The sequence below is a fragment of the Ceratotherium simum genome, chromosome 12, assembly GCF_057802395.1.
Source record: "Ceratotherium simum simum isolate JZ-2026a chromosome 12, ASM5780239v1, whole genome shotgun sequence".
Lineage (NCBI taxonomy): Eukaryota > Metazoa > Chordata > Mammalia > Perissodactyla > Rhinocerotidae > Ceratotherium > Ceratotherium simum.
Genome location: NC_141911.1, coordinates 37383213 through 37402352, shown reverse-complemented (window position 1 = coordinate 37402352; position 19140 = coordinate 37383213). Strand labels below are relative to the sequence as shown.

At 41.4% G+C, this 19140-nt stretch overlaps 1 protein-coding gene across 1 annotated transcript in view; it reads right to left on the bottom strand.

The window, feature by feature from the left end:
• The window catches only part of NR3C2 (nuclear receptor subfamily 3 group C member 2), a 324642-nt gene that overhangs the window by 22625 nt on the left and 282877 nt on the right, over positions 1-19140 (bottom strand). Inside the window, exons 7-8 of the mRNA XM_004420901.2 lie at positions 16514-16644; positions 10542-10699 (exon numbers count right to left, since the gene is read on the bottom strand). Coding sequence (XP_004420958.1) covers positions 10542-10699; positions 16514-16644 — 289 coding nt within the window. The remainder of the gene's footprint in view (positions 1-10541; positions 10700-16513; positions 16645-19140) is intronic.

Genomic DNA, 19140 nt, shown 5'->3' with positions numbered 1-19140 from the left:
GGAGACTGGCTGTACAACACTGTGAATGTACTTAATACTACTGAACGGTACAGTTAAAAATGGTTAAAGTAATAAATTTTATATTTGTGTATTTTACCACAATTAAAAAAAAATTACAAACGCCTATATTGAAGTTTTTTTCTTCACTTCTCTAAAATCTAATACAACTGCATCTTAGATGCCTGGCCATCAGTTGGTAAGCGCTGTCTTTTTTTGTGTGTGTGTGAGGAAGATCAGCCCTGAGCTAACATCCATGCCAATCCTCCTCTTTTTTTTGCTGAGGAAGACCAGCCCTGGGCTAACATCCATGCCCATCTTCCTCCACTTTATATGGGACACCGCCACAGCATGGCGTGACAAGTGGTGTGTCTGTGCGCACCCCGGATCCAAACCTGGGCTGCCAGCAGCGGAGCGCGCACACTTAACCGCTGCACCACGGGGCCGGCCCCAGCACTGTCTTAAATAGTCTAAACAAATGTTTTAAATCAACCTTTTCCAAAGAGGTAAGGAAATAACCCAGATTTTGCATTATCAGCCACAAAAATCATGACCAACCACACAAGACCAAAGGATGAAGTTCTGTGGCTGCAAGTAGAAATTAACTGTCATTATAATTAAGGTATAAGTAAAGTATAATCTTCCAGATTGGTGAGAAAGGACTCAGAACCAATATTACTGATAGAATCATGACTTGAAACTCAAGATCAGCTCTGAAGCATCACGGTGGCCTTCGATGCCAAATTCTCTTTATGTGTGATATACATACACACTCATATCTATATCTGTATATGTATCTAGTACATAACAAAGCTTTTACTAATTCTAAATTACTCATACATGGGTCAAGGTCTGTAATACAGTTTCTTTTGGGGTTATTTACACAGAGAGAGTTTGCTAAGCTACTGTGATTTCTTAGCTCTACTTAAACTTAGAAACACAAAGACTTGCATCCACATTCAAAATGCTCATTTACATACATTCCCTCACATAACAGAAAGATGCACACTTCTTTTCTATTTATTAAAGCAATTTTACTAAGAAGCTTTACTTTTTTTTCAGTTAACTCTCCTCCCTGTTTGCTTTGTGGCTTTTGATCGAGTTACTGGAAACCGAGCGAGCATTAACACAACTTGAATCAATCAGCTATTCTTCATAATAACCTCCTTGTTGCTATGGCTACTGAAGAGTTTTCAGATTGTTTACTAACCTTTCCAGAGCTTCTGCCCCTGTGACCCCTCATTTGCACCGTGGGAGACACAGTCTTTTCCGGCTGGTCCCCTATGTCCCTATCTTTGCCTCCTTATCTTGCCTCAGCAGCCACTCCTTTGCAGACTCTCTGCAGGTGCCTTCCTGGTTTTGGTCTGTTGGTGATCTTTTCCCCTGGGGTTCAGTTCTAGGCCCTCCTCTTGCCACACCAATGCCTGAGCAGCTCCATCTACCCCCAGGCTTCAGTGAGCACCACGAGCTGCCACTTCCTGAGTCTACATCAGTACTTTGCTTTCCTCATGATTACCTCCACAGAGCCCAGTGCTCTCCTGACACTTCCCCTGGGATGTCCTAAGGGCACCTCAAATCAGTACATCCAAAAACACGCATCATCGCCCTTCACAAAGCTCCTCCCGTGTCCTCTTAGTGCTGGTGTGCCCTCTGCCCCGCCCAGCTATCTCCATCCAAATCCTGGGGGTCATTTAGACCTGTTCCCTCTTTTCTCAGCCTCCTCCTCCTGGCTCCCACACCAAGCGCCATCCATTCCACCACCTGAATATCTCCCCGGCCCTCCCGCCCCCACCCCCTTCTTACCTGGACCACTGCACCAGCATCCTACCTGGCCTTTTGTTCCTCTCGCTCCTCCTCTAAGAGATTCTCTCGGTCAGCATCGTCCACTACGACTTTCTGCACTGTCCCAAATGGTGACAGCTAGCCACATGTGGCTACTGTGCACGTGAAATGTGGCCAGTGTGATTGGGCAACTCAATTTCAAATTTTACTTAATTTTAATTAATTTACATGTAAATAGCCACACGTGGCTAGTGGTTATTGCACTGGATGGAGCAGCTCTAGATTCTCTACACATGTGCTCAAAATCCCTCAACAGCTTCCTTAACGTGGTTTACAGACGCCTTCATCGTCTCCCTCCTCATTTCTGTTTCTCTCTGATGCTCTTGGATACAATGAAGTTCTCCCTTTCTCAAAATCACCATGCATTCTCTCCCTTGGGATATGAACTCTTTTGGCGTGGAGTAGCTTCCCTCTGTCTGGCCAACTCCTCCTTTGCCTTTGGGGCTTGGCTTAGCAATCATTTCCCTCACCTCATGCCACGGCCCACCTGCACCCTGCCACTTACCCTTCCAGACACTCCGCCTATGGTCCTTCAGTCCATATGGAGCACCTATCACACTGCACTTTAATGCTCAGGTTACTTGTCTATATTCCTCCACTGCACAGGGACCAAGCCTCCTTTGCTGCTGTGGTATCCTTAGCACCAGCACCATGCCTGGCCCAGCATATGCGCAGAGGCTGCCGTATGTGTACCTGCTCTGCCAGGGGCTCATGTTCCAGAAGCATCACGCTCACTCTCAGCAGCAGAGCCCCTTAGCAGTGCTTTCTTTGCACACCCCCATGGAGACTGTTTAGAAGGGACAACTGAGATACAGATGGCTCATTCCACAGAGTATAAAACAACTGTGCACTGAAAAAAATAACTTTTCTTATGTAGTGTCCTGGTTATTCAGATCCTCTGTTCAACAGGATTAGGAAGACAGTAATTCAGCCGTTCTGCTGCCTCTCACAATACGAACAGATTACAAGCCCTAGGGGAGCTTGAAGAGACACAATCACAACCACTGACCAACGCTGCCCTTAAACCATTAATGTTGGGAACAAAGAAGCAACAGCAGGTAAAGACACCCTCAAATCTATGGGGAGTTACGTCTCCCAACTGGGCTTTGCGGCCCCTGCCACCAGCATATCAAACACACCAATCCTTGAGCCTCCCAGACCTTTCCACATCACACCAAAGTCATCAATTCTCTATTTATCCATGATATTGAAATAAAAGAACACTCTTACTTATTTTTTCCATTTCCCCCATTCTTATTTTTAAATATATTTGATGCATTTTTTTCAATTATACAAACATAAAAATGTTTTAAATGAAAATAAGCACTCATTGGCACAATTCACCCAGGGCAATGTATTCTGAACTGCACTATACCCCTGAAATGAGAAATTTGTAAGGCAAATGGCAGTCCCTATCTAATATAGAGATGCAGAAAGAGACGCTGTAAACTGTTAATAACTGCTCCACTGGTTTCACCAACTAGACAAAGAATCAGATCTGCCATGTCCATTATTCCTTTAATTTGGAATCTTCACTTCTTTTTCAGGAGGAGTGGGTCTTTGCCTCCCCCGGTGCCCTGGAAGATAAGGCTCTGCTCACTTAGCTGACTCTGGAATAAACAACTCTTCCTTTATTTAGAATCCTTCTTAGTCACGATCTTGTCAAAGAAGAAGGCAGTATAATACTGCTAACAATTATATTAAATAGTTGTTTCGCTCGGTGAGATAGAGAGAACGTGGCTTTGCATCTTGATCTCTCTTACACACACACGCACACACACGTGTGGCACAGCCAGCACTGGGTATTTTATTACAGATATAGAATCAAATAATCTCATTTTATTGTCACCTGAGCAACGAGAAGACAGGGAAATTTCTCTCCACACACCGCAGCAGCATGGCCAGCCTTTATTAATTATTGGCAGTGTTCTGAGAACACCCTGGGCAAGGGTGTTCAGTTCACCAACATCAATCCTTCCTGATGGTCACCCCACAGCAATCCCCCATCACCTCCATCATCGAACACCTTCAATCCCTTCAGCGAATTAGAAAGCGGCTGAAGCACACCCCAATATGTTTTCACCAATACTAGTCTCCCCTGGTAAACGTCTAGCAGGACCCCCAGAAAGCTGACTGGTGTGTACTGGGACCTGCAGGACCGTGGAAATGCTTCTGTACTGAATTAACCCTAAGTGCCTTGCTGTCATATAACTTACCTGCTTCCCGCCCTACACTGTGGAATGGTCCTTCCTGCCTCCTTCCCAGCTTGACCTTGCCCACCTTAGCCTGTCAGCTCCTTGAAGGCACATGCTATGTGCCTGTTTGGGTGTCTCTGCGCTTAAAAGTAAATTACAACTGCCTGAAGGATGCTTTTTGGTGGTGCAGAGACACGGTTCTGAGGAAACTCAAACATAGTCTGAGAAAAGGTGAAGCGATGGGGTGAACATCTGTTTGGTGCCTGTTATGTGGCGGATGCCTCCATCCCTGTTATTTCATTCACTTCTGAAAATTCCCTATAAGATGGGTATTATTCCCATTTTACAGCTGAAGAAACTGAGGGCCCAAAAATTTCAGTAAAGTGCCTAAGTTTAATGAGAGAAACGGTGGTGACAGCACCACAGGCCACGCTCTTTCTGCTGTCCCCTGGGGTCCTATTTCTGAGGTGGGCTCCTATTTTGGCCTCAGAACTTTTCCTGGGGAGAAATTGACTGGAAAGATATAAAAACAGAATCAAATGTGAAAGTGAACAGGCTGCTCAAAGGGTGGACCGAGCCCAGCTTGTGGCTGGCATTCCCCAATAAGCAGTAAGACACACTTAAAATAGGTGTGCATCCATCTCGAAACCACCTATGTGTGATCACAATGGAAATTACCACCACCACAGCCTGATGCAAAAGCACCCACTCATTAAATGAGCAACGGGAATCTCAAAATAATTTGTTAATCATCTCGGCTGCTTGCAGCTATATCTCTTTTGCTGGTGATTGTGTCACGGAGACGTGACACCCTCTTCACATAAAGAATGAAGTCTCCCCAGCGTGCACGTGTAGCATTTACTGTATCACCAGATGTTCTGCTCTCACCCCACCCGCCTCTCCCCCCTCACAGAAGGGAAACCTTGGCTCCAAGAGCCTGGCTAGAAAAGAGTCACTTCAGTGTTGGGCATTCCCTCTGGAACCACAGAAAGCAATTATTCAGCAACATGACCCTCACAGTGTTTCCTGTGGTCATGCAGAGAACAGCGTCTGAGTGACACACCGGTGCCCGCCCAGGCAACCGGAAGGTTCTTAGCCGGGTTTAATGATCATACACAGAGACAAGCCCACACACCGAAGCCGCTCAGCTTATGTTGAGACAGACCTAACATTTTGTTTTGAGAACTGCTAAACATGCATGACGTTTTAATACAACACCAGCTTCACTGCCTTTAAGATGCCACCCGGTGCCTCACAAAAACAATGCATTCCAGAAGATGCCAGAGAAGATCCAAATGAGTGTGGAGAGCTGGAGGACAGGGCAGCTGTTTGTAATGTTCCTCGGTGCTAGTTTTCTGATCTCCAAAGATGTAGCCCAGCCTAAAACCGAGCAGCTGCTATCAGCCTGAAGCTCTCCTTCCTCATGAGGGTGGTGCCAGGAGCACTAGACAGTGAGTGAAGAGGAGTCCAGTTGCCACTAGCCACCTACTGACCTTGAGAAATCACTCTCTGGTCTGTGTCTGGTATTCCATGACATAAAGATTCTCTGACACCCCCTTGGAAGCCTTCCATGACCCCTGCCCAGCACAGCTGGCTCCAAGACCTTCTCGACAAGGCCTTCCATCAACTCAGAATAAACATCAGGGAGCCCACCACTCGTGGTGTGCTCACCTCGTCAGAGCTCTTGGCGTGCTGCCCTGTACAGTGCTCGCTGGTTGGCCGGAGCAGGCGGAACCCTCCTGGAGGCCTAGCGTTGGGTCTCTTCCCCCAAGTACACTGCCTGGCACTTTCAGACACCAAAGTATTTGTTGAATGATATGAACATCTTCCTCCATCAGACAAGCAGCGTTCCTAAGGAGAGGCATTCTGTTCACACTTGCACCTCTGGTCCTAGAACATGGTAGGGGCTCATCAACACACGTGCTCTCAAAGGTCCCACTGCCCAGGCGACCGATTTCGGCACCTGTTTACCTCCTGCCTTGCATCATGCTCCAGCTGCCTCTCTAGAATCTAAGCTATCTGAGAGTTGGGTTGGTGTCATACATTTATTTTGTATCCTCTGTAGCCTTATCAATTTTGCTAGGCATGAGGCACATTTCTGCTAGTGTGTTTACTGAAATAAAGTTGACACAATGATATGACCATAAAATTATTCAATAGAGAAAGGGTAATTTTTGCCTCTAAGAAATACTATTAATATCATAATTTAACATTTACTAACTGTTCTACACACTGATCATGACATAAATAGTCCTTGATCTCCACGAATGAATAGAAGTTACCAACAAATTCATTAGAAATGTGCTTCTTACACCGATAGGAAATTAACTGCCACTCCTAGCAATAGCTGGAAAATGACTATTAATTGTCAATTCTCTCTAGAAGAATAAGGAATCTCTAAGCTTTACATATAACACCCAAACATTTACAATGCCAAAATACATCTATTCCCAGGAGCCTTCCCACAGCTGCTTTCTTGGAAACATTTTTTGGGGAAAGATTGATGTTCAGAGGGCTTATGATTCGTGAAAGTTGCTGACCCACTCAAATACTTGTTAACTGTCAACCTGTCCTTTCAGAGAACGTTCCTTTCACTCACCTTGGCACTGTTCTGCCAACACGTGCACACCATGTGGAAGAAATCCATGTGTCCTGAGAGCTATGCACGTGTGTCCCAAGGGCTGTGCACATGTGTTCTGAAGGGTGGCATACTATGCATGCTGTTTAAGCAGAACTTTGATTTACATTCATAGGGTTCTTATTTGTGTGATCCTTAGGAACAAATGCTTTCTTTCCACCAACTGACCAGAACTAGGCTCTGAGTACAGAGCCAGTTGTCATGTAGCTCTTTGTACCCTGGAAGAAAATTCCACAAATGCCGATTCACTAATTTACTCTAATGAAAAAGCTGTAGGCAGTCTCAAGTCTGAGTAAGCGTGAATGTTAGAAAGTCCCTCTAGACTTACAATGCATTTTCAATGTTCTGTCTGGAATAGGAATACAAATAGAGCATTAAAGATGCTTTTGTTAGGCAACTTCTAAGATCGAAAATTTTTGATAATTTAAAATAAAGGTTTGAGAATTAAAATAATTCCAATGACTCCCGAAAGAATATTCTCCTTCCAACCAAAGTGGAGTAAGATGGATTGGATTCACCTTTCCATCAGAAACAACCAAAAATGCTCAGAAAAAAAAATACACGAAAAAAATGGTCTTTGAGACACTACATATCAGTCAGTGAAGGAAAGTGATCTCTAGAAGAAAATGCAGCAGAAAAGCTTTGTGACATCAGTTTGGACGAGGATTTCTTAGATACAACACCAAAAACGTGATTCATAAAAGAAAAAATAACCAATTGGACTTTCAAAATTGAAAACTCCTGCTCTTCAAAAGACATTGTTAAGAGAATAAAAAGACAAGTCACAGACTAGAAGAAAACTGCAACTTATGTATCTGATAAAGGAACTGTATCTAGAATATATAAAAAGCTCTTAAAACTCAACAATCCAATTTAAACACTCCAATTAAAAACAAACAATCCAATTTAAAAAAATGAACAAAAGGGGCCAGCCCCGTGGTCTACTGGTTAAGTTTGGCATGTTCTGCTTCTGCAGCGCAGGCTTGGTTCCTGGGCGTGGACCTATACCACTCATTGGCGGCCACGCTGTGGCAGCGACCCATATACAAGATAGAGAAAGATTGGCACAGATGTTAGCTCACCACGAATCTCCGTCAGCAAATAAAAAAAAAAATTAACAAGAGAGTTAACAGACATTTTACCAAAGAAGACATAAAGATGGTAAATAAGCATATGAAAAGATCATTAATCAGTAGGGAAATACGAATTAAAACCATAGTGAGACACCACCACACAGCTATTAGAATGGCTAAAACTAAAAAAAATAGTCATACCAAGAGTTAGCAAGGATGTGGAGCAATCTGAACTCACACACACCTCTCAAGGGAATGTACAATTGTACAGCCACTTTGGAAAACTGTTTGGCAATTCCATAAAAAATGAAAATACACCTACCATATGACCCAGGCATTCCACTACTAGCTATTCACTCAAGAAAAAGAAAGCAATGTCCATCAAAGATCTGTACACGAATGTTCAGTGAAGCTTTATCTGTAATAGTCCCAAATCTGGAAACAACCCAAATATCCATCAATAGGTGACTGGACTACCAATTTGTGGAATATCCATATGATGGGATGCTACTCAGCAATAAGTAGGAATGAACTATCGATATATGCAACAGAATGGATGAATCTCAAAATAATTATGTTAAGGGAAGGAAGCCAGAAAAAAAAGACCATACCATGTGATTCTATTTATCTGAAACACTAGAATATATAAACTAATCAATACAGTCATGTGCTGCATAACAATGTTATGATGGACTGCACATACGATGGTGGTCCCATAAGATTAGTACCATATAGCCCAGGTGTGTGGTAGGCTATACCATCTAGGTTTGTGTAGGTACACTCTATGATGTTCACATAATGACAAAATCGCCTAACAACGCATTTCTCAGAACGCAGCCCCATTGTTAAGTGATGCATGACTGTATTGCCAGAAAGCAAAATAGAATGCAACTGGAGAGCAGGAGGTAGCAGGAAGTTTAAAAAGGGACACTAGGAAACTTTTGGGGTCATGGATATGTTTGTTGTCTTGCTTGTGATGATAGATTCATGGGTGTGTACATGTGTCAAACTTCCCAAATGGTACACTTTAAGCATATTCCGTTTATTGTGTATCAATTATACCTTGATTAAAAAAAAACTAAAAAGACACTTATTTGCCTTGGGGGATTTTGCAGAAAATCATCATTTATGATGTAGCCACTTGGCAACTGTTCACTGAGTTCCTATCTTGTGCCAAACACTGAGCTGGCACTACCAACAAGCTGGCAGAGGACAGTCTGACACATCGACCACTGGTGTCGCCTCTGAGTGTTTCCACTGGGCAACTTTGCTTAAGGCTCAAAGATTCTGAAAGATCGTGGAAAAACAAGTTTTAACTTCTGTGGTCAGTCTCATTACAAGAAAATTGCTTCAAAATGTATCGTCTATTATGGTGTGTTGTGATGACAATTACATACTCATTTTGATATGTACTTGTGCCTGCCGATACATTTGAACAAATAGAATTCATCAAGAAAGAACCACAAAACCCTATTCTGAGTTCTACTAAGGACTTTCAAGAAAACCAACAAAAGAAAGTAACTGTGCTCCTTGCTCTCATGTAGATGATCCATGTTCCATGCTCTAGCTTCTTTCACTTCGTTTTGTGAGAGTTGTGAAGACATTTGCTGTGTTCTCCAAAGTCTTGTCATCATCTCCTATTCCTAAGATTTTCCATTAAACCACGCTCTTTAGGCCACTGATAATCAGCAAAACTATCTATCACTGAATTCACCTTGTGGGGATTTGACTCCTATCATATGAAAAGTTCAGAGAAAGCAAAGGTCAACATGACAGCACTGGGTCTTCAGTGTAAAACACTAGAAAGTGACACTTTTATCAATCAACCCACAGAGAGATACTATTCCACTGGCATAGACAAATTGTTAAAGTATGAACCATTATTTCAATAGGAATACTATTATAATATTGGTCATGGAGGCTGTCAACATTTTTCTTAACAATAGAGAAAAATCTGAAAAAGAGTTTCTTATACAAATCACATGAGCTGAACTTGGGCAATAAATTTTCCAAAAGAAAGTACGAAAACCTCACAAATATTAAAAACTAAATTAGCATGACTGCATATAACTTTTTTTGAGCCAGAACTGGAGAAACTGCTTGCAAAGTGAAATGAGAAGCATATTTTAAATGACATAACAAAGCCTGTTATCCAAATCGATATTTTGTAGAAACTTCTAACAAACACCTCAACTACATCTACAATTGATTAAATTAGAAACAAGCTCAGAGTTTACTTTCTATATTTACATAAGACAAGAAAGGTGACTCCTATGAAGAACAGTGAATATAGGATTCAAAATTTGGCAAAGATTGAGATGATGATCCAAGCTGGAGCTGGACCACTAATAATGTTTTTGAAAGACTGGGTTATTAGATTAACAGTTGTAGAAGATGGACGCTATTTATTCAATGTTAAAGCAAACATTTTTATTAACCAGACATTTTCTAAATTGCAAGCAGAAATGTGAAACTTGATCTGACACCTGCAGCAAATATGAGGGCCTTCCTCGGCCCAGGACACAGGAGTTTTCCCATTATGGTGCACATTTCTCTTATGCTGCTCAGGAATGAAAAGAGCCGCACCCTTTGTTTTAAATGAGGTTTGTTTCAAAGCTTATCTGAAGAAAATTTTCCTTCCTAATCAGTTCTCAACTCTTGTTGCCTCCCACTGGATAATTTACCCTTATTCTTCCCAAAGCCCTGAGAACTCTTTCATAGCTCTATGGTTTCATTTGGTCAAGAGTGCGTGGTTGTTGATCTTTCACTTAACAGGCACCAAAGGGCTCTACTTACGTCATGCATGGAGTCCAGAAGCTTGGTCAGTTGGTAGAACCTCTGCCAGCTCTGCCCAGAATTGTTGGGACACTTAGTTACCATCTTCCTTAGTTCTTTGATATAATTTGTCCTCATTTCTTCAAATGCAGCCTGGCATTTGAGGCCATCCTTTGGAACTGTGTTTAAGGAATACACACATGTAAATTCCCAGACGGAAAACAGCATTAGCCTCTTAGTAGTTAAATTGCCTAGAAGACTTGGAGGTCATTGGGCTCACACTTTTAGATAGATACCGGATCTCAATTATTGCATTTATGAATAAACATGGCAGTTACCTATTGGTAAACACTTGTACACATACAAAAGAATAATAACTGCTATTTATTGGGTTTATATGATAATACACTGTGTATATCAGCTTGCTTAATCTTGATATCGATCTTATGACATAACCATTATATTATTCTCATTTTACAGACGAAGAAAATGAAGACTGGAGTTTAAACATTTGCCCAAAGACACAATAAATAAATGGCAGAGAAGGGGTATAAAACCTAGGTCTGTCTGCTTCCAAAGACTGCCTCTTAACCACAATGCTACATTGTCTCATGGCCTGTCATCAAAGCGTTTTATGAATCCTAACTTGCCAATACCTTAGAAGTGGGAAAACATACTTTGATTTTCCAGGACAACTGCAAGAGCCACAGACAATTTAAGCTGGAGCTAGAATTAGAAAGCAACATCTTCATAGTCAAGTTCAAATATCAAAGACACTTAGGGAAACTGGCCATCTACCAAGGGGAGGCTATGCACGCAAAGAAGCACTTTCCATCCTCCTCGCTCCAGGATCACATGACCACTGAGGCACTGTCACATGACCTCTCAGACCACCTGACTGTGGGTCTGAGCACTGCTTTGTGTTTGCCATGGGGTAACAACAGTGGCTCTGCATGCAAGGCAAAAGCTACAACTTTCAAAGAGAATAAACCATGTTCATTTTTATCTTTGATAAGGTAGAAAATTAAAGATTATGTTTTCTTCTTTCCTTTTTGGTAGTGGCTAGCTTTTATAATCAAATGAAAAAATCTCACTTAAAAAAATACTTGGGGATTCAGGACTTGGAAGCATATCAAGTGCTCCTGTGCCCTGCTGAAAGAAGACGCTCATCCCCAGAACACAGGTGAATGCACTTTATGGAGAAAGGGTGTCTGTGGCTGTGTTCCGAAAGGAGATGTAGGGCAGAGCATAAGCTAAAGGTATCCCCTTTGAAAATTCACTTATATGTTTGCTTTTTTCACTACAGGCAATATATAGTTATGTTTACGCTTTAACTTTGAAAAATAAAATCACTTAGAACACTGCTTTTACTTTCACTTTTTTTTTTTTTTTGGTGAGGAAGATCGGCCCTGACTCACATCTGCCAATCCTCCTCTTTTTCCTGAGGAAGACTGGCCCTGAGCTAACATCCATGCCCATCTTCCTCTATTTTATATGGGATACCACCACAGCATGGCTTGACAAGCGGTGCGTTGGTGCATGCCCGGGATCCGAACCGGTGAATCCTCCTGGGCTGCCGCAGCGGAGCATGCGCACTTAACCACTTGCGCCACCTGGCCAGCCGCTACTTTCACTTCTTAATTGCACATCATATTTGCTAATTTATCATAACTGGTATAAATAATAATTTACTTGGGTCATCAGCACTTTAGAATGGCAAAGTACATTTGTGAGTATTATGTTAGAAGTCAGGAATACCACTGTTTCTAAATAAACCCTGTTGTCCTGTATAAAATATGAATTATCTTGCAAATTAACTTCACATATTATGTTAATAATCATCTCCTTGAGTTTAATCGTTGAGGCTTTTGATTTTTTGTTTATCTAAGTCTATTTTTGTGGGGAAAAAATAAATCCCTAAGAGCAACTGCACAAATAACTGAGGCTGCCATAATATTAGTTGTGGTTTCAAATATTTGACATTCACATTCAGAGTTAAATGCCATCCATTATGTAACACGTAGTGTTTTTTCTTTAAAATTAAACTCTTGTTTTAAAAGTATAAAAAACATATAGAAGGACGGTAATAACTGGGACATTAACAGTTAAACCACAGATCCACTTTCTACCAAAATTTTAATGTTAACCTAAAACTTTCTAAAGGAAACCGAAAGTTTGCAAATAACAGCCTACACTGCCCACTCACAGATTAACATTTATTTTTCTAAGTTACAAAATTTTATGGCGTAAACCTTTAGTTTTTCAATATAGATACTTAAGGATGTCAACCTATACATTAAAAAATTACCTAAAATTAGAATTGAGTGAATACATTTCACTACCATATTTCAATACTATTTGGTACATCTTCTAAGATTAACCAAAGGCCTTCATATTTCTGATAGTTATGTTATCAAAAATTCTCAAGATTATGAACTTGTGTCAAATATTACTTATATTTTACTGCTGTAACTCAAATGTAGTGTAGCATTTTCCCAGCCAGATTTTTCGAAGTTGAAACAAACCCACAAATAAAAAGAACTTAAGTAAAACCTCAAAGTTTGGAGGTCTGCTCACATTTTCTGAATTTACTTATTAAATGCAGCAGGGCTGCTGGAAATCAACCAAAATCTGTGGGAGAAGAGCAAAGAGATGACTGGGGTGAAAGTTTGTCTGCTTTCCTCTGTAAGCATAAAGAACATGAGACTCTCTTGATGTCATTGCTAAAAAACCTTCTTGATACACTGGGCATCAGGTGTGCAACAGGAAGAAAAATTTTCATGCATTCTATCATAGACTAGTAAAATAAGCTTACTAATGCCTGCAGTTTCTATGATTCATAAAATTCTTATGTTTTCATAAGTAAAGAATTTTTTTTTTTATTTTGCTTTTCCTGCATCTACAAAAATAAGAATTGAAAGTACTGAGCTACTTGGAAGCTAATAAATTAATTCGGGTAGCTTCAAAATGATATCAGAATTGATTATAGGGTGACTGATTAAATGGATGTAAAGGGATAAGACACTAAGATTGAGGAGTCAAAATTTATAAAGAATTAGTATACGTGCATTTTTAGAAAAAATATTTAAATTCTATCATCCATCTGATAATTTTTTTTTACGTTTTTCTAAGAGTAATGGTAAATGACATAGCTTGGAAAGGGGAATAAAATCACTCTCACTGAATGTAAAGATTATATTTCCAAAGTTACATTCCAGAAAGGGTAAATGAGGAACATCAGAAACCTGGAGGAAGAGTGGAGCAGGGAGAAAGCGCCTGGTTCTACTGACCCTGCAGATGAGTGGTTGCAAACACAATGCTACAGGAGACGGGCTGAGAGTAATTAGTGAGGAATGGTGGGGCCTGTGGCAAATGGGAGAGAACATGCCCTGCCTGGGGCCATCAAATTCAATGAAAATAAAACAAGACAAAGGGCCAAAAGCAACCTAAAAAAACCTGTGCCGGCCAAACAAAACACAGCTGTGTAGTGCTGGCCCCACCTCCCTACCAGGCTGCCGGTTTGCCCCCTCTGCTGGAGTTTAGAACTGGCCTGCTCACCGCTCCCCTCTCCCGGCCGTCGTCCTGTGCCCCAGCCTCCTGTCCACCACTTGCTCCCTGCTCTGGGGCAAGTGGGAACAACACTGGACGCTGAGTCCTACCTCATAGAGCATCCTGAACAAGTGACACTCGTGTGCCTCCTTTTTGTTAACTGTAGACTGGGGCTATCAATCTCGGAGGGTTGTTTGAAGTATTAAAGTAGATAATATAGGGAAAACCCTTCGTAAACTGCGAGGTGCTAAACATAAGTGCAACCGATTCTCAGCCACAGACGTCATCGCATCCCCTCTTCCTGCTCTTCCAGAGTCAGGCTCACTCTTCCTCAGACCCGGCCCTTCTCTGCTGGAAATAACATCGCTTCTTATCCCTCCTATCCTTATTACCTTGGCTAGTGATGCGACTTTCTCCCAAATAACTCTACTGAAAACTGCCTCTTCTTCCAAGCCCCTGATTCACGGGCCAAGGGGAGGGCTGGCCTTGCACTGGATGCTCTTTTCTGCTTTCAGATGGTCACTCAACAACCTCTCCTCCTTTGAAGTCCGTGCCACTCGCCCTGGCATCGCTGGTATCTAGAACATTTCTCAGTTTCCTCAGTGGCCACAGCACTTGGCTCAGAGATTTCCTCTCCCTACTGTCCCCTGCCATCACTCTTGGTCTCACCCTTATGTGATGTGAGCTTCCTCAAATTCTTTCCCCTCTGTTCGAAAGTGCCTGTGCCGTTGTCTGAGGAAGGAGTGCTCAACATCCTTGCCAAGGCTAATCCTGTCCTCTCTTGTCTCTCCTGGCACCTTGTGCCATCAACTTCTCTCCTCTCATACTTGGTGCCAGAAGCCTAAAAACAGCTTCCCATCAATCTGCAAGTCCCTGGCCATCTGGCACCTGCCCGAGGTCGAATGGTCAACTCCAGTAGGCTTCTCTCAGCCTTCTCAACTTTCTCTGGGGAAGCTATGCTGTTAGTTATGGCCCTCTGGGAAACCAACTCTTGGCTTCCATCACTGTACACTCTCCCAGTTTCTCTACCTCTGACAGTTCTGTCTCTGCCCCTTCAACCTCTGCCATGCTCCTTTCATGTAGCTCACCTGGATCTTTCCTATTCTTTCTGTGCCATGGCAATCCCACTCACCGTTTGAGTTTAGAGTACAATTTTCTATAAGTGTAATTTCAAGTTTACTCACACCTATCTTCTGAGTTCCAGTTCCAAATTTTCCCCATTGTTTGGCTTCTCTATTAAGATACATCTGAAAATGAACCCACCCACAATAGAACTCATTATGTTCCACAAAATCTGCTCCAAGTCCCAACATAAACATATTTCTCTTAATGGTATCACTACCATCCTAGTCATTTATTTCTCTGTGCTTAAAACCTGTGTCACTTCTGATTCATACCATTTTTATTTCCCCTTCTAGTCAGTTGCCAAGGCCAACTCTGCCATGTTTCCTGAATGCATTTGCTCCTGTCTATCATACCACCAACCATCATCATCCAGGCCATTATTTCAACAGCCTTACAGCAGGCCGTGTGCTTCCAGTCAGGTCAAATTCTGTCTTTGCCTCTCTCCTTCTCCCCAACCCTTTTCCCTTTAGTCCAGTCTACTGCCAGATACATCTTCATGAAGCCATAAAATACAGTTTTGATCATGTCACCTCACTGCTCAAAAGACTTCAGTGTTGCCCACCTAATAAAGGCCAGATGTCTTCAACAGGCATTGAATATTCTGGTCCAATCCACATCCCAACCTTATTCTCCTCTCCTCCCCAACCCAATATAACCCGATGAACCTTGAAAAATTAAATGAATACATAAGTAAAATAAAAATTAAAAAATTAACAGGCAAAACAACCCTCCAGAACTGAGCGCTATTGCCTGGCTAAGCTTTCCCACATTTCCACACTCACTCACACAGTTCCCTGACAAGAGCGCCATCTCACGCCTCATGTTCAATCCAAAACCCCTGCAAAGCTTACCAAGACTCAGCTTTACCACGAATCCCTCCCTGAGCCTTAGAACTGAACGTGCTCTTCCCTTCTTTGAGCCACCATGACATTCTTTATCTCTATCATGGTAGATAATCCCTTTCCACGATGTATTAAAATTACCTTTGAATTTATCTTACAGTAAAACTCCCTGAGGGTAGACTGTGTCTCATTCACCCTCGTAGCTCTTGAACTGCCCAATCCTACTATACACATTACAGACACTTAATAAATATTTAGTGGTGGGATGGATGAAGGAATGGAGGGATATGCTCTTTCATATACTCAAAGCTCCATGCTCTGCAAGTAACTTGGTTCATTAAAGACCAAAGCCCTTCTCCCACCTCCTCAAAAATTTTTTTTTATACCAACTACCTGACACTATAAATAGGTTACTCTCCCCTAAAGGGAAGATGATCTGACAATGCAGAAAACCTGTCAGGGTGGACATCAATTTACTTGTGCTTAGCAGCAGCAAAACTTTCATTACGGTGTATTCTTCAAAGGTGAGCTGCAGTCGAACGAACTGAAGGCTGATCTGGTGCATCCCCTGGCATAGCTCATACATGGCAGACTGATGCATCTTCTCTCTACAAAGGAAAAGAAAAAAATGTCTGAGAATTATTATCAAACCCAGCCTGGCGGCCCAAGGCAACTGAATAAGAGATCTGAGTCAAGAGTTTTCCTTTTGGCTTCAACATGGAGTAGTTGTGTATTTTAAAGACAAGTTAGGGCCGGCCCCGTGGCTTAGTGGTTAAGTGCTTGCGCTCCGCTGCTGGCGGCCTGGGTTCGGATCCTGGGTGTGCACCGATGCCCCACTTCTCCGGCCATGCTGAGGCTGCGTCCCACATACAGCAACTAGAAGGATGTGCAACTATGACATACAACTATCTACTGGGGCTTTGGGGGAAAATAAATAAATAAATAAAATTATAAAAAATAAAAAAATAAAGACAAGTTAGATGCCTTTCACAGTGATTGGAAAATTGCTTCTGGACCCACATTGCCATGCCATTTACTAGTACCCTGTAAGAATGTGTCAGAAGCACTGAAACCAGCCTTTCTCAAAGTGTACCATTATTTCATTTTACGTCAAGAGTAATAATGACTGACTGTGCTGTGTCTTATAGTAGAGAAGCCGCTGTGATGTGGGATGAAGCCCACAAAATCCTGTTCCACAGTCTACCAGCCAGAGATACCATACAATTATCTACTCTTTGGAAGGACTGTGCTAGAAGCTATGAACATAGGACAGCAATGACCAGTCTTATTTCCACATGGATCCCCCATACAGAGGTCATGAAATATATTTGTTAACTATTTGCAGCAGTGCAGTTAAAAAGGGAAATTAGATAAAATTTTAAAAGGTGAGAACCTCAAATGGAATCTCTCCGATAAAGGGTGAAAACAATATGGGAGTTTGGTGCAATATGTGCACATTTCTACTCAACCAACCAATCCTCTCCCTCCACCAAATCCAAACGTTTCCATAAAAATCCACATTACAATAGAAGTCGTTATTTTCTCTTTCCATGATAAGAAAGCAAGGCATCACTTAGTTTTTTAGATGATTTTCCTCAAAGTAATAAATCTTTTTATTTTATCCTAGGTAACTACTGCTTTATGATGACCAGAATGTAATTAGTAAAAAAGAAACAACTAATTAAAAATGTGAAAGGACTTGAGAAAGGCCAAAGAAACAGAAAAAGAGGTCAGGGTGGCTGATATGTTTCTATGAGTGACTGAAAGCAGCTGGGCATCCGTAGGAAAGAAACACTGTGATACCTCTTCCAGGGTGCACTCTTGGGTTTAATTGGCAGAAATCTCTCATTTCATCTCTGAAAGCCATTTGTAAAGAACCCAAAATGGAACACAGAACATTTTGCTCTGCATTATTATTATATGTCTTTCCTTTCCCATAATAAGCTGGAAGCTCTTTTTAATTAAGGATGTTTTAAAAACACAAACACACACACAGAATAATAGCAGGCGGCTATGGATCTACCATCCAGAATTAACAATGTAAGTAAATGCTAATATTTTTGCCATATTTGCTTCAGATCTTTAAAAATTAAACATGGCAGAGTTAAAGCCCACTCTGTCTTCCTCCTTGATCCCATTCATGTTCCTCATTCCAGAAGGGAAGCAGCCACTTTGGGTGATTATCATTTCCTCTCAGATGTGTATGTTTTACCACACACGTATGTGTCTATAAAAACAGCACACAGCACTGCTTTGTTGAATGTAAATTTGAAATTAGATATGCACATCCTTCTGCAACTTATTTTCATTCAACATTGTAATTCTGAGATGTATCCATTTTAATACAGGTAACTCTAAGTTAATTCATTTTCACTGCTGCAAGTTTCATTTGCTTGAGTATATCGCAATTTACTTATCCATTCCACGACTGATGGACCCTTGGGTTGCTTCCTCTTTATTGCTATTACAAATGGTGCCCAAGGAACATCCTTGTGCATTTCTCTAGGATACAGAGTGAAAATAGAACTGCTGAGTCATAGATTTGTGCACATCTGCTGCTTTCATTCCAACCAGTAGGAGATGAGAGTGTCCTTTCATTCCACATCCCCACTAGTACTTGTCATTATCCAATTAAGAATTTCTTACCATCTGATGGGGTTGAAAGGGTAGCCTCATTCTTGCTTTTATTTGCATTTCCATTATCACCAGTAGCCTGAACAGTTTTTCAAATGTTTTCTGACCATTTGGATTTCTTCTTTGATTTGTCTCTTCATATCTTTACCCATTTTATAATAAGCTTTTTTTCCTTCTGTCACTAACACTATCTTCATTCCTAATAATATTTTTTGCCTTAAACATTTTGTCTGATATTAATATTGTTCCTTCCTTATACCCTCCCTCCCTTCCTTCCTGTCTCCTTCTTTCTTTTGCTGTCTCTTTAGAATTTGCCTGGTATGCCCTTTTTTTAATGCCTTATTTTCAAGCTTCCCACATAATTATATTTCACACATGTCTCTTATCAACAGCAAAAACCTAGATTAAAAAAATGTGAAAGTCTCTGTATTTTAACAGCTCAGTTTCATCTGTTTTCATTTATCACAATT